Source organism: Bombus pascuorum, chromosome 14 (assembly GCF_905332965.1).
Source record: "Bombus pascuorum chromosome 14, iyBomPasc1.1, whole genome shotgun sequence".
Lineage (NCBI taxonomy): Eukaryota > Metazoa > Arthropoda > Insecta > Hymenoptera > Apidae > Bombus > Bombus pascuorum.
Window position 1 is genome coordinate 10,712,518 of NC_083501.1, and position 14,401 is coordinate 10,726,918.

The window sequence follows — 14,401 nt, forward strand, 5'->3', positions numbered from 1 at the left end:
GATAACAAGAAAACAAACATAATTCTTTAGAAAATAGGTGGTACATATACGAAATTTTATAATAAGACAAATGTATAATTAATATTATATTTTTTAACTATTAAATATTATTATAAAAAACTACATATTTAATGCTAAAATTGTATAAAAATACAATTTTCGGAATATCAGATTGATTCCGATCTTTAATACTGCTTCTCTATAAGGAGAAACGATAGTTCTTCATTTCATTGATCTCTTTTGTGACAAATATTTGAAAATATGACGTATATTCTATTATTTCACTAGTGATCTTCAATAATCATTAAATCGTAACTTTAAAGCAAATCTTTCTACATCGTGCGTCGCTATGAAATTTCATCAAAAAACTTTTCATCCCCATTTTGAACAGATCCTTCTTCAACAAACTAACGCCCCCATCTGATATAACGCCCAAGCCTCCATGGAACATAACCATTTGTATTCCATCCGTTTCTAGCTTTTTTCTTTTCCCTTGAATATCAATTTACCCTCCAGCCAGGGGTAACAGGGACACAAGGAAGACCGTTGACCCAGAATCGCTCATCCCGGAATCGATGGCCGTTACTCTCTTTGAAGTCGCGACAAAAGAGAAAAAAGAACAAAAAATAGGGAAAGAAGAAGAATAGCGGTGAAGGAAAAGGAATCCTCCGATATCGACGAACGCGAACCAACAGCCGAGCCACATTGGAGATTGAAAGAAAACAGACGAGCTGCAACCAGTCCCGCTGTAGTCCAGGGTGCGGGGAAGGGTGCGTTGTTATCCGTTAAAATCTAGGTTATGAGTGCTAGGGCAGGCCGCGGGGGAAAATCGAACCGAGAGGCCTGGACACCGAGTGGAAGAGTAACTTACATTTCTCCCCTCCTCTTTCTCTATCCCGTTCTTTCTTCGCTTCTCTTTTTTTACTTTATCCCCTTGTCACCCCGGTGTCATCCTGTGACCCAGCTGGTGTGTCGTTCGTTATTGGTTCGCTGACGGTGACTAGACGGTCCGAGCTTGTTCCAGGGAACAAGAAATTGTATTGACAAAAGTTGATCGCACGAATCACTAGGGAAAATGGGGAAAGAAACCGATGAAATATTCGGACGGTTCCAAAGAATGAAATTTCATGAAGAAGGAGATTATGATGTTTACAATGGATAATCGTTATACAGTGACAAAGTGTCTTGTTTGCCGTGAAATCTTATTTTTGGATAACGTTTTATTGGGCAATAGTGTGAATTGGTTTATTATAAGCTATTAAGCGATGAAGAATGATCGTCTCAGTTTTATGTTATGGAGATTTTTGATATTGATGGAAAGGATGTTAAAATTATAACAGAAAAACAAGTGAGAAAGGAAATGAAAAGATATGGAATTATAATAATAACACTAGTAAAGTAACAATAATATAGAATTATGATAGTAATAATATAATACGAAACTATAATAATAGTGGCGTTTTGAATGATAGTCGACATATCATTGAGTCGTACTACTACTATATAGTGTACTATTAATAATAATAACTATTATTAATCCTAATAATATATTAAATTATTGAGTAACTCGCATAAATTTTTCGCTCCGAAACATATGAAATAAAAAGATCTATGTACTTAATTTATACTTTTCTCAATTATTTGTTATTTATAGAATAAATTTTATTAAAATAATAATATTTTGCTTCATAATCGATTTCTTGGAGTATATTAGCATTATATATAAGATTACACTTATACATAGTGTTTTATTGAAATTAATTAATCTAATATTAAATATTGAAAAAGTTATATTCTAAAATATTTCATAGAACTTTATTTTTAATTTCTTATTACAAATGTGAACAGCAACAACAAAAATGTCAAAGTACTCTTATAAGTATTCAGTTGGTATCTTTCAGCCATGATAAATTAGAATATTTAGATTAGCTTTAGAAACGTTACTTAACTTTAACTTTGATTTATATTTATTATTTCATATGATAAAAATTATTGATATTCTATAAAATGTAAAATATAAATGGAAAGAGTATTAGTCGCAAAATTGTTGTAAATATGTAATAGTTGTAACACATAAAATACGATTAAATATTCTAACAATATATAATATTGAATATCCTAAAATTTGATAACTTAAGTTCAACTATTCTAATTAACGATGAGCCAGTAACAGTAATTGAAGTTTACTTTATTTATTAGTAATTTTATTAAAAAAACATTAGTATTCTTTAAAGGACATTGTATTGCCTTAATCAATTTATTATTTTTCTTCATCTTATTTCAACTTTATCATTATCACGGTGCTTAGACTACCGATCAATAGTTTGAAATTGCTACGTGTTGTGTGGAACACAAAACCAAGAAAAATTTAGATTTATTTTTAAATGTTAATATGCAATGAAAAGATTTATATTGATAAGTGTTACACAGTATTTTTATTTAGGTAGATTATTATACTCAGCTCGTCTGGTTGTCAAGTTATAGATAAGACAGAAAAGGATTTTCCTCATTGATTGAGAAATTACCCTGATTAGTTCCAACAATAACATTTAAGACCGTTTGATACTTCGACAGATCATGTATTTAATTCTAATTTTACAACCGGTAATTGTAAATAAACAATTTAAATTTGAAACATTTCATAATTTCACAAAAATATACTAAGTATTGCTTTTGATCATATATCCACAATAACAGTCAGATATTATTAGTAAAAATCGGTGAAAGTGTTCATATATTTAAGAGTGATAGATACGTAAGTAGAACTGAAAAAATGATTCAAAATTTCGATAGTATAAATGTAACAAAAAGATATCAAAAAAACTTTCACAACAAAAAAGGGCGTGAATTAAGGAAGGAAAAAGGGAATGGTGAGGTCTTTTAACGTAAGGGATACAAATACATGTTGCCACCGCGTAACCGTTGCGGCGCGACGCGACGGCGCATTGCGTTCAAAAGCTTTTGTCTTTTGTATATTTCTTTCCTTATTTTTCCAATGTATCAGCGCGTGTTCCCCTCGACTTTCTTCGTTTTCGTCGCTTATCGCATTTGAACAGGATTGGAACGAGCTTTGCGAGATGTCGTTCTCGTTCCTTTTGCTGCTGTTCGACCACGTCGAGACAAATGCCAAAGCTGCTGGTACGCTCGATGAAGAATAACGAGTTGCAGGAAGAAGCTTCATAGTCGGTGGTAACCAGGGGTGGGTTCGCTTCTAGAGGAACATAATTCAACACGCTCGACGGATTTCTTGCTGTAAGAGATAGTAATCCTGTTTAAGTCAAAGAGGTTTTGTCTATTGCTTTCTTCTTTTAAAGGATACAGTGAAATTAATTAGGTTTATGTGTATAATTCATGGTATTCATAAAGAGAGAATGATGAGCGTTGTGAGGGTTGATAAGCGATTTTGCAGAAAAGACAAAGAAATTATGAATCTATGGTATTGAATTTGAGATGTGGAAGATCTAGTAAGATTTTTTAATGATCTGAAAATATCTTAAAATAAACATGATTTTATTATATATTTTTTAAAGCAGTGCTTTTAAGTTTTTAAAGTATTTCATTAATATATTTTTCTTATTTGTTACTTTAGTACTGCTCTTTAGAACTTCTCGCATCTTGGAAAAAGCAGTACTCTATGTGTATATAAAATTGCATAGTTGTATTCGTACTTCTTGAAAAACTGTGACATAATTATATGAATAATTTCTTTCTACTTACCTGTATTTTATTGAAATAAATTCTCTTTATAAAGCATTATGTCTTTATAAATTAAGATTAATTCGATAATTATGATATTATAAATAAATCATGAGAATTATCTGAACCTTTCAAAATTATTTATAGGATTACTAATTACTTATATCTATAAAAGACAATTAATATTAGCATCATACCGTATCGCAATTAAAAATAAGGAGAAGCATTAATGCTATTATCAACTGACTGCACGTTAAAAAACATATTTACTATCAATTTAGTCGATTAAGAAATTCACTCCCTATCACCATTTGTTAACCTTTTTATTCAACATTAGAAAGAAATATAATTAAAAATCGAAGGAAGAAAACACCGTAGTTCGTAGTTCGAAACTTTTTCAGAGTATCTCGTGCTTTTTAATCGCTTTAAATGATTTACCATGTCGGCTCGATTTATAGTAGCCTCGTAATGAACACGTTCCATTCTCTCATGTACAATACCGTTACTATTTTTAGCGACTTTTCATCAAAAGCGGTTGAATGAAGCCTTTTTCAGATCAGACTGGATTTCATTGCACAGTTTAATCTCTTTTCCTTTCTTTCCCTTTTTTGTTTCTTCCTTTTTCTTCTGTCAGCTATGTACGTATCTGTGATATATTTTCATACATTTCACATCCAAAAGTATCGACTTTTTCCAGAGCTTTTTTTTTCTTTGGATTCAATTAATAATTCAAATAATTAATTTCAATTAATTAATAACAACCACGTATAAGTGAATGGGAAGCGGAACGCAGATTTTTAATTATCACGGAAATGTTTCCTACTTTTATAAACGAGATCCTATATACTTTGATTCGGTTAAAGGAAATGTCATCTCGTTTTAATATCTTTTACGATTGAATTTTTCATTATAAACTTCTCTAGTAGCGGAAATAAATGTTGAGGAGTGAATAAAGTGATTATTCTCTCTCTTTTTATGAATGATAGAGGAGGGCTGAAGGATCAAATTAATACCGCTGTGGATTCTTTGAGGAGAACTTCAAGCTTTTTACGAACGTGATATGAATAGTATAAAATTATTCTCCTTGATTTGACCTAAATGCTTTCGTGAAACTTTATTTATAATCTAAATTTTAAGCATTTGGTTGAAGTTCTAATGTTTTATAATGTTTTATACTATTGCAATTGCAATGTTCCACAATGTGCTAGTTTCTTTTTACATTTTCATCTACGTAATTAAAGAAATGATACTTAAATAGTGATTTGTTTCACCTTCTAAATATTATAATGGGTATTTTCGGACATTTAAAATATTTTTACATATTATATATATCCTACATAATAAAATTTTCCATAAATACATAAATATCCTCGGTACATATACAGCCATTTTACTGCTTCTACTATTGCACTACAAATATTATAGAAATACTAGCATTACTTTGTTTATCTCTGTTAAGAATTGTGGATCTTTGGTGCCGAAATAATGTTGAAGGAACATTGACTATACACTGGGATGTAATATTTAAATAATATTATATTTATTACTAGCACGCGTCTCCTTACTTTCTCTACACTCGACGACGACTCTTCGGGATGCTTCTTAACAACTGCCAATCGTCCTTTGTCTCAACTCAGGCCTGGACGCGCTCTGACGCTACACACACATGTATCCACACACTGATACTCACATACAAGTAACTCTAACACGCATTTAACCCAGTCCAGCACGAAAGATTATGCATATCTCAACAATCTCGAATTTCTAAATTTCTTAATTGTTTCATTGGTAGAGATATTGTGTCAGGGCACAGTTAATTGTTTCAAAATGGCCAACATTGTGATTCATGAACAATATCATCTTTTTCGAGCTTTGAATCTATTTTGATATTAAAATCCATAATAACAATATATTTTCGTTTAATACTGACCGACACTTGTTTTTTAATTGAAATTTAGCACTTTGTCATAAACATTATATATACACATAGTCTATGTTAAATAACATTCGATAATATTCCTTAGTATACCAATAGTTTTGTATCGACAGCGAACTCGTAAATACTAAACAATGGATTATTAACAGAGTGGCATTAATAAATTCAATTTTTGTCTGGATTTCAATTATTGGACCGTTTAATAAGCGTTACACGGTTATGGGTATAGCAATTTATCGAATAAACATTGTTGATTAAATAACCAACGTTTAATACCTTTTACGGTGATTATAAATGCTCTCTGAAAGTTGTTACAAAATTCTTTAAAAAAAAAGAATATGTAGTTCATAAAATTAAAAAATACAATTAAATAGAATCTGTTTGGAGAAAAGATATTTTCTAAATAAAGCAAATACAAATCAAATGAAGTGTCTTGAATAGAAAATTCGGATGAAAATTAAATATTATTAAAATAATTTTGAAAGGTTATCAAAGGTTCGAGATAAAAGCGAAGAAATAAATTTAGATAGTCTGCATTTAACAAAGAAATTATGCCAATTTTGAGGAAGAATTAAAACGGAAATGATAACTAAAATTATCAAACATATTATGCACTGTAATTAAAAAAAAAATAACATCATACTTGTTAAATGCGAAACAAATTGCGTAGGAGGTATCAATAATTACCAGATTAATTTTAATTTACCAGAGTTCTTAATGTTAGAAAGAAACCAATTGATTTCAAATATATATTCATTTGATTTGCCAATTGTTTTTCTTCAAACACCTTTATCTTAGAAATGTATTTTGCAAACGAAATGCAATATTCGATGCTCTACTGTTTAACTGCCATTACATTAAAAAAAAAATATACGTTCACACGACAGTTCTGTATGTTAACGAAAGAAAATTTCGTTGCTTTGAATAAGACCATGTGGACGTTTGTTGAATACCATGAGAGATTTGTGGTTTTTGCTGGTTTTTTATCCAGCCAACCAATTAAAATAAATTATTTATTTATATTGGTTTAATATCGAATTGGTTGGTGATGTTTTGTGTGATAATGAAGAGAAAAATGATTTGAAATTTGGGCACTTGGGTTTATGATATAATGTAGAGTTATAGCGTACAGTAATGTGCAGGTTATTTATGATGATCTCATGATGATAATTATCATATCTTTAGGGAATATGTTCACATGGTGTTAATAAAAATGAATCTGTATTTATTTTCTTTGCGGTGTTAGTTGCTTTTACTTCACCATTATATATAGAATATACTGTTATACATAGAATTTTAAATTTAAAGTTATAAGATGTATCCTCGGTTCTTCAATAAAATAGTTTTAAAGAAGGCGTACGTGACAATGATCGTGAATGGTTACGAAACACGCGCGTGGCGGGGGCATGAAAAGACGATAATGGGATGTTTGAGGGAGAAAGACGATTAACCGTCAGTTGTTAATTGAGAGTCTAATTGCAAGGAGTTAGTTGCGAGTATTGTCTGTAATATGGTTTCGGAAATGATTTATCTCTAATTATTTATCAGACTATAATATAAATAAATATAATAATTGTCATAATAAACAGTAATATAACATCTGTTATATTCATATTACTTTTTATTTCAATAAATATTTGTCGAAATAATTTTTGATTGTACTATATTAACGTAATGAAAATTCAGTCAGCAGTAAAGCTTTTAATTATTGTTTTATGTTTTTGAATCATAACCATACAAATCAAATTAATTCGGCTCATTATTTTCGATCTCTACATGTAACTCAAATTTAATTGCTTTTAATAATCTCACTTAAGTGGCATTAATAAATTAATAATTAATAACTCAATATACAATAATTGTTGTTGATCATTGTTATTATTCCCATGTGTATATATAGGAATCTATTCCATGCATTCATTATTAATAACAACTAGTGGAATTGTGTTTTAGTCATAAGTTCCACTTCTTGTCCTTACAATTAGCACGTAATCATGCTGTTACTAAATTTATTTTGAACTAGTGTATATACATGAGAAGATCATTTATAGAGACATTTACCAATTTCTTATGAGCTAGGTTTTTATAATCAATCGCTTACACACACCATACAGGGTGTCCTCAAAATCGTAGTACAAATATAGTACGATGATTTTACATATAAACAAAAATAAGTAGAAAAAAAGAATAACATTAATTTTAAGTGAAAATGTTCTTAAGGCAATTATATGTTCTCTGACCTGCCAAAGTTGAATTTGAATATAAAGGATTTTGTTCGATCAACTGTTGTTAAGAGAGATAAGAGAATCGTTGATAACAGAAAATAACTGCTGTGGTAGGGGTCGTCGGTGTTTTATTGAATGATCTGCTAAAAGAAAAAGAGATTAATATCTCACTCGTTGAGATCATGAGTGACGCGATCAATGTGCTCACTGATTTACATCACGACGGAAATGTAATTAGAAGAAATTTGATCGTAGCTAATTTAAGTAGCAATTTCGGAGAAACTGTGAGAGAAGCGTCACCGGATGAATTCTTATTTAGGAAAAGACTTGATGAGAGGTTAAAAGCTCGAGATCTTGATTAAGATTAACCTTTAAAAACCCTGTTATATTTCAGATTCATTCAGTCGTCGATTGCCGAAGCGTGAACACGTGTGTGTCTAGTGCCTGGTGCAGTTCACAATACAAGTGACGACCCTCCGTCGAAAGTGAAGTGATATCAAAATAAAACAAGTGTTTCTAAACTTAATAGTGAAGAATCAGACTCTTCTAATCTCCAATCCGAATCATAGCCTTTTCCACTGGTTATTTCAATTTGGATTAACTAGCTCGAAGATGGCCCAAACATCTGGAACTAGCTCACTCGAACAAAGCTATAACCGCTCTATTCTCCCTCCTCCGTGGCAAAAGGACAAACTGTCCCACCTTCCAAACCACACAAATAATATCAAAAAACGCAAGCTAGACTCACCTAACCAAAATATAATTATCTCCACTTACAACAGATTCGAACTATTAGAATCTACATACGATTCTATGGATGTAACAGAAACGTCACCAAGCCAACAAAAATAAAAAAACTCGTCCTCTCCCACCAATCTTCATCGATGACGTCATTGATATTCAAACAATGATCAAGTCCATTGAAAAAAATATCAACAAAGAAGATTATCAACTAAAAATTAAAAACAATCAGGTTAAAATTCTGCCGACTAATCCAGACTCCTATAGAAAACTAACAAAGCTGCTAAAAACCCTGAACGCTAAATTCCACACTCATCGACTAAAACAAGAGACACTTTTAAGTGATACTACGCAACATTCATCACTCTACTAACTTAGATGAACTGAAATACGAACTCCAAATTCTTGGCCATGAAGTTACCAATATCAGCAATATAAGGCACAGAATCAAAAAAACCCCACCATCTTTATTCTTTGTTGATTTAAAGCAAAAGCCAAGCAACAAAGAAATCTATAATATCAACCGATTAATGAACTCAGTAATAAAATTCGAACCATCTTTTACAAAAAAAGAGGTAGTTCAGTGTAAAAGGTGCCAGAGATACGGCCACACGCAGAAATATTGCAACCGCAATTACTGCTGCGTCAAATGTGCAGGTCCTCATTCTACAGATCAGTGCACTAAATCAGCATAAATTCCTGCGAAATGTATCCACTGTCGAGGAGACCACCCTGCGACTACAAAGGCTGCTCAGCCTACAAGACCTTATATAACAACAAGTACCCCAAACCCAGAGTCAAGGACCTCACGATTCCAACACTCAGCCCACAAAAACTATCTACTCCTTCAATCTCCTATGCACAGGTAATTCAAGGAGTACAAAGCAAACCGATAATCCATAACAAACATCCCCAAAATAAACCAATCCCAGTTCCTAGTCAACAAAGTACGAATAACCTCGATAGGCTCGAAAAATTAATCGAGCAATAATCAGAGCAATTGAAAAGCTTACTATTATTGCTTACACTCCTTGTGAACAAACTAAACTACACCGCGACGTAAAATAAAACCATTACACATAGCTCTTTGGAATGCCAACGGTCTAGCTCAGCACAAATACGAACTAGAATTCTTCTTAAAACAACAAGAAACTGATGTAATGCTCATATCTGAAACCCACTTCACCGATAAAAATTACCTAAAAATAAATGGTTATAACTTCTATCATACCCAACATCTCAGCGGAAAAGCCCATGGCGGCACCGGAATTATCATTAAAACCAGGATAAAACATTACGAGCTTCCATCTTTACAGAAGGACTAACTCCAAGCCACAAACGTAGCGATAGAAGATTGGCATGGTCCAATCACCATGTCAGCAGTATACTGTCCTCCTAGACATTCTATCTCTAAAGAGGACTTCGATAACCTCGGCAATAGATTCATAGCAGGAGGAGACTACAACACTAAACATACCCAATGGGGCAGCAGACTTATTACAGTAAGAGGTAAAAATCTATTGAACAGTATAAACACCAACAGACTTAATTACCTCAGTACAAATGAACCCACCTACTAGCCCACTGACAATAACAAACTACCGGACTTATTAAACTTCTTCATAACCAAAAACATCTCGCTAAGATATGTCAAAATCAAATCTTCTGTGGAACTCTCTTCAGATCATTCACCAGTAATAGCAATAATTAACTCAACAATTACTGAAAATTTACCTAATGGCTTCATTCACAACCAACTCACCAACTGGCAACTCTTTAGAGAATTCTTCAATCACACAACAGCCTCAATCCGCTTAAAAACAAACGAAGATATAGAAGTAGCCGCCGAATACCTAAACACCAGCATAGTAAACGCTATCCGTTCTTCTACACCTATCAAGAGCTTCAACAATAAACACGAATATCCCCACTACATATTAAAAAAAAATCATAGAAAAACGCAGACTTAGAAGAATATGGCAGAGTCATAGAACACCCGACGAAAAGCGCAAGCTAAATAATGCAACAAGAAAACTCACTAAAACCCTTAGAAACTATAGAAACGACTGTTTTCAAAAATACTTTGCCAACTTATCTCCCATAGCTGACTCTAACTACTCAATATGGAAGGCATCCAGGAAACTCTCTCGTTCTCCGCTAACAATCCCTCCAATTCGCTGTCCGCAAGGTGGATGGGCGCGAAGCCCTACACAAAAAGCTAACTTGTTTGCTAGTCATCTAACTAACGTCTTCAAACCATATTCCCCCACTACTCCAAATGATATAACTGAATACCTGCACACGTCGTCTAAATCCCAAAAAAGCATCGGGGCATGATCTGATAAGTAACAAAGTCATTAAGGAACTTCCCATAAAAGGGATTGCAATCATCATTTCCATTTTTAATGCAATTCTCCGCCTTCAATACTATCCCAAGTCCTGGAAAATATCATTGATTACTCTCATTCCCAAACCTGGAAAACCAATACAGGAAACCAGCTCTTACCGCCCAATTAGTCTTCTACCCACCTTATCTAAACTATTCGAGAGGATGCTAATGATACGACTCCTTCCACTCCTAAAGGATCTAAAAGCACTGCCAAATCATCAATTCGGTTTCCGAAAGCAACATTCTACGATAGAGCAAATTTATCGTTTAACTCACAAAATCACCCAAGACTTAGAAAAGAAAAAACATTGCACTGCGGTATTCCTAGACATTCAACAGGCATTCGACAAAGTATGGCATGAAGGACTTCGTTCAAACTAAAGAAAATGCTACCACACACCTACTACTCCATCCTAAAATCCTATCTAACCAATAGACAATTTATGATAAAACACTTAGACGCTATAACCTCAACATTTCCAATAGAAGCTGGCATACCCCAAGGCAGTGTCCTCGGACCCTTGTTATTCAACATCTACACTTTTTTCTTTTTTTTTTTTTTTTTAACGTGGAGAAATCCTCATGGACACCCGGTCCCCGCAAGCGGGAACCGGGTAGTGTCGAACTCTTACCGACTAAAACTCCACGTGGCTGCTCGACGCTCAAGAAAGGGGCCCCAGGGCATTCAAATCGAAATACCATCTGAAAGGCCCCTTCCTCCCGTCATCTCTCCTGGCCATGGAGAGACTCCCTCGTATTGGCTCCCGGGGCAGCCATCCCCGGGCTTCTCATCTGTCTGTATCCGTGGGGGGAGATGGCGGTCTCCCACCTCCATTGCGTTCCGGATTCCTGCTCCGCTGCACCCTTGCTGGATGGCCGGTCTTGATTCTGATTCTTTCTGCCCGCTCTTTTGTCAGCATCACCCGCTCACAAAATTCACGGACAGCCTCGTATTCCGACCGGCAGCGTAGCAGGGCTTCCACTATTGCCCTGGGGGACAGGTCTTCTCCGATCTGCATCTTCAATGTGTACCTCGGTACTGCCCAGGCTGGGCAGTGTTGCAGGGTGTGTTGCACGGTCGCGGACGCATACGACACCGTCCTGTACCCTCTCACAATCCTCAGAGCAGTGGTCCTCTGTATTTTCCGCAGTAAGGCCTGACTGCGCCTGCTCGCCGCTAAATCCTTCGCCCAGACCATCGTATAGCCTCCGCACTCCTACTCCGGCTGCTCCGATGTTCGGGAGGATACCGCAGAGGGCATTGGCCACCGCTGTTACTTTCGGGGCGAGGAGCTCGAAGTGAGGTTCAAAAGACTAATGTTCGTCAATTGTGAGGCCCAGATATTTCATCCGTTGCCCCATTTGAACCTCCTCCCCGTCCACCGATATTGCTAGTCCCGACGGGGGCGGTCCTCTGCACCGACGGTTGAAGAAACCCAGCACCTCCGTCTTGGCTGGGGTCACCCTCAACCCTAGGTCTTCAATGGCCCTTACTGCGCGTCCAATGGCTTCCGTGGTCGCCTCGGCCGTCTCATACCACCAACGCCCTCCTGCTACGACCAAGGTATCATCCGCGTAGCAGATCAATCCCGTGTTCGGGGGCATCGGGCTGCGGAGCACAAAATCATATGCTGTAATCCAGAGCATCGGTCCGAGAACCGACCCCCGGGGGTACCCCGCGTTCGACCGATCTTCTGGTCTCTCCTTCTTTGGATCGGTAGATGATCCATCTCTCACTCAGGTTTGCCCGAATGATCCTCTGGAGGTACTCCAGTACTTGAAAGAAATTCAGAGCCTCCAGTATTCTGCTCCACGGGATGGAGTTGAAGGCATTGGTGATGTCGAGAGATACCGCTATCGCAATTCCATCCCGAGCGACCATTTCCTCCACTCCTCTTCTAAATTGAAGAATAGCGTCCACAGTGGATCTTCCCCGACGGAATCCATATTGGCTGCTGTGTCATCCTGGCTTCCTGGTCTCCATATTGGTTTCTAGACGGGTGGCGATTATTCTCTCAAATAATTTGCCCACCTCGTCTAGAAGACAGATCGGCCAATAAGCTGATGGGGAATCTAGCGGCCATCCGTCCTTTCTCACCAGTCTGGCACTCTTCCATGCCTGAGGGTATGCGCCTTCCCCCAGGCACTTATTGTACAGATACAGCAGGCGGGGGGCCATGATGTCCATGGTCTCAGCCCACACCCGCCCAGGGATTCCATCCGGTCCCGGAGCCACATCCCGGGCTGCCATCTTCTTTGTGGCCGTGCGCAGCTCCTCTTCTGTGATTGTGGTCTCCAGGGATTCCACTGGTGACGCTCCACTGCTCTGAGCGCATCCCCTCTCACCCATGGGGACCAAGTCGTCTTCCTCCGAGTGCGATGTGGGGTCGTCCTCTGCTTCTTGCCGTGGAAACAGCGTGCTGATTACTCTGTCCAAGAGCACCGGATCCATACTTTCCGTGAGAGGGGGGCCGAAGGTCTAAGCCTCTTCAGGACCAGCTTATATGGTCTCCCCCATGGATCGGCCTCAGCCGAGTCGAGCAGGTGCCTCCACGACTTCTCTTTCGCCTCTCTAATCGACCCCTGCAGGGCCATTCTGGCTTCTCTATAGGCCTTGTACTTCACCAGGATCTCCTCTTCGTCTCGACCCCAAGTTCTCCGTCGAGCCCTTGCGTATCTTCTGCGTGCTCTGCAGCAGTCTTCTCGCAGGTCCGCGATCTCCTGCAACCACCAATAGACTCCGCTGTTGTCGCGCTTTCCGCTGGTGCTGGCTCGTGGCATGGAGGCATCACAGGCCTTCGTCACCCATTTCTTAAGATCCTGTGCCTCCATGTCCACGTCTCCTTTTTCTTTATCCTTTTTGCTTTATCCTTTATCCGTCCCAGCACCATGCCGCTACGGTGGCCGTTGCCCAGAGCATATCTTGGTCCCTCTCCTTAAGTTTCCATTTGAGAGGGGGCAGCCCCAGGCGGCCCGGTATCCTTCCTGTGTGGTCACTTCTTCTATCCCCAGCAGGCTGGATTTCCATCAGCACGTAGAGATGGTCAGATAGCGTTTCCATCTCTACGGCCACCCGCCAGTTTTGGATTCTCGCATGGAGCCTCGGAGTTGCCCACGTGAGGTCAATCACCGAGGCTCCTCTCCATCCTACACAGGTGCTTTCCGAGCCTTGGTTCACCTGGAGCAATCCCAGACCTGCAGCCCAGTTCGTCAGCTCTCTTCCTCTCGCGGTGGTTTTGCTGTTTCCCCACTGCGTTGAGTACGCGTTGAAGTCCCCTAGCACGAGAACCTGCCGGGGGAAGCACCTCCTGATGCATTCCCCCATCTCGTCCAGGAAATCCTCAAACGCCCGAATTCCGCAGTTGGGGGAGATGTAAACACCCACCACCACGAGGTTCGTCCATTGCACTGCCA

At 37.3% G+C, this 14,401-nt stretch overlaps 1 protein-coding gene across 1 annotated transcript; it reads left to right on the forward strand.

Moving 5' to 3' along the window:
• The first annotated feature begins 9,971 nt into the window (after nucleotides 1–9,971).
• On the forward strand, nucleotides 9,972–10,568 carry LOC132914147 (uncharacterized). The gene is made up of 2 exons (XM_060972984.1): nucleotides 9,972–10,107; nucleotides 10,282–10,568. The coding sequence occupies exons 1-2, from the start codon at nucleotides 9,972–9,974 to the stop codon at nucleotides 10,566–10,568; spliced, it is 423 nt and encodes a 140-aa protein (XP_060828967.1).
• The last annotated feature ends 3,833 nt before the right edge of the window (nucleotides 10,569–14,401 follow it).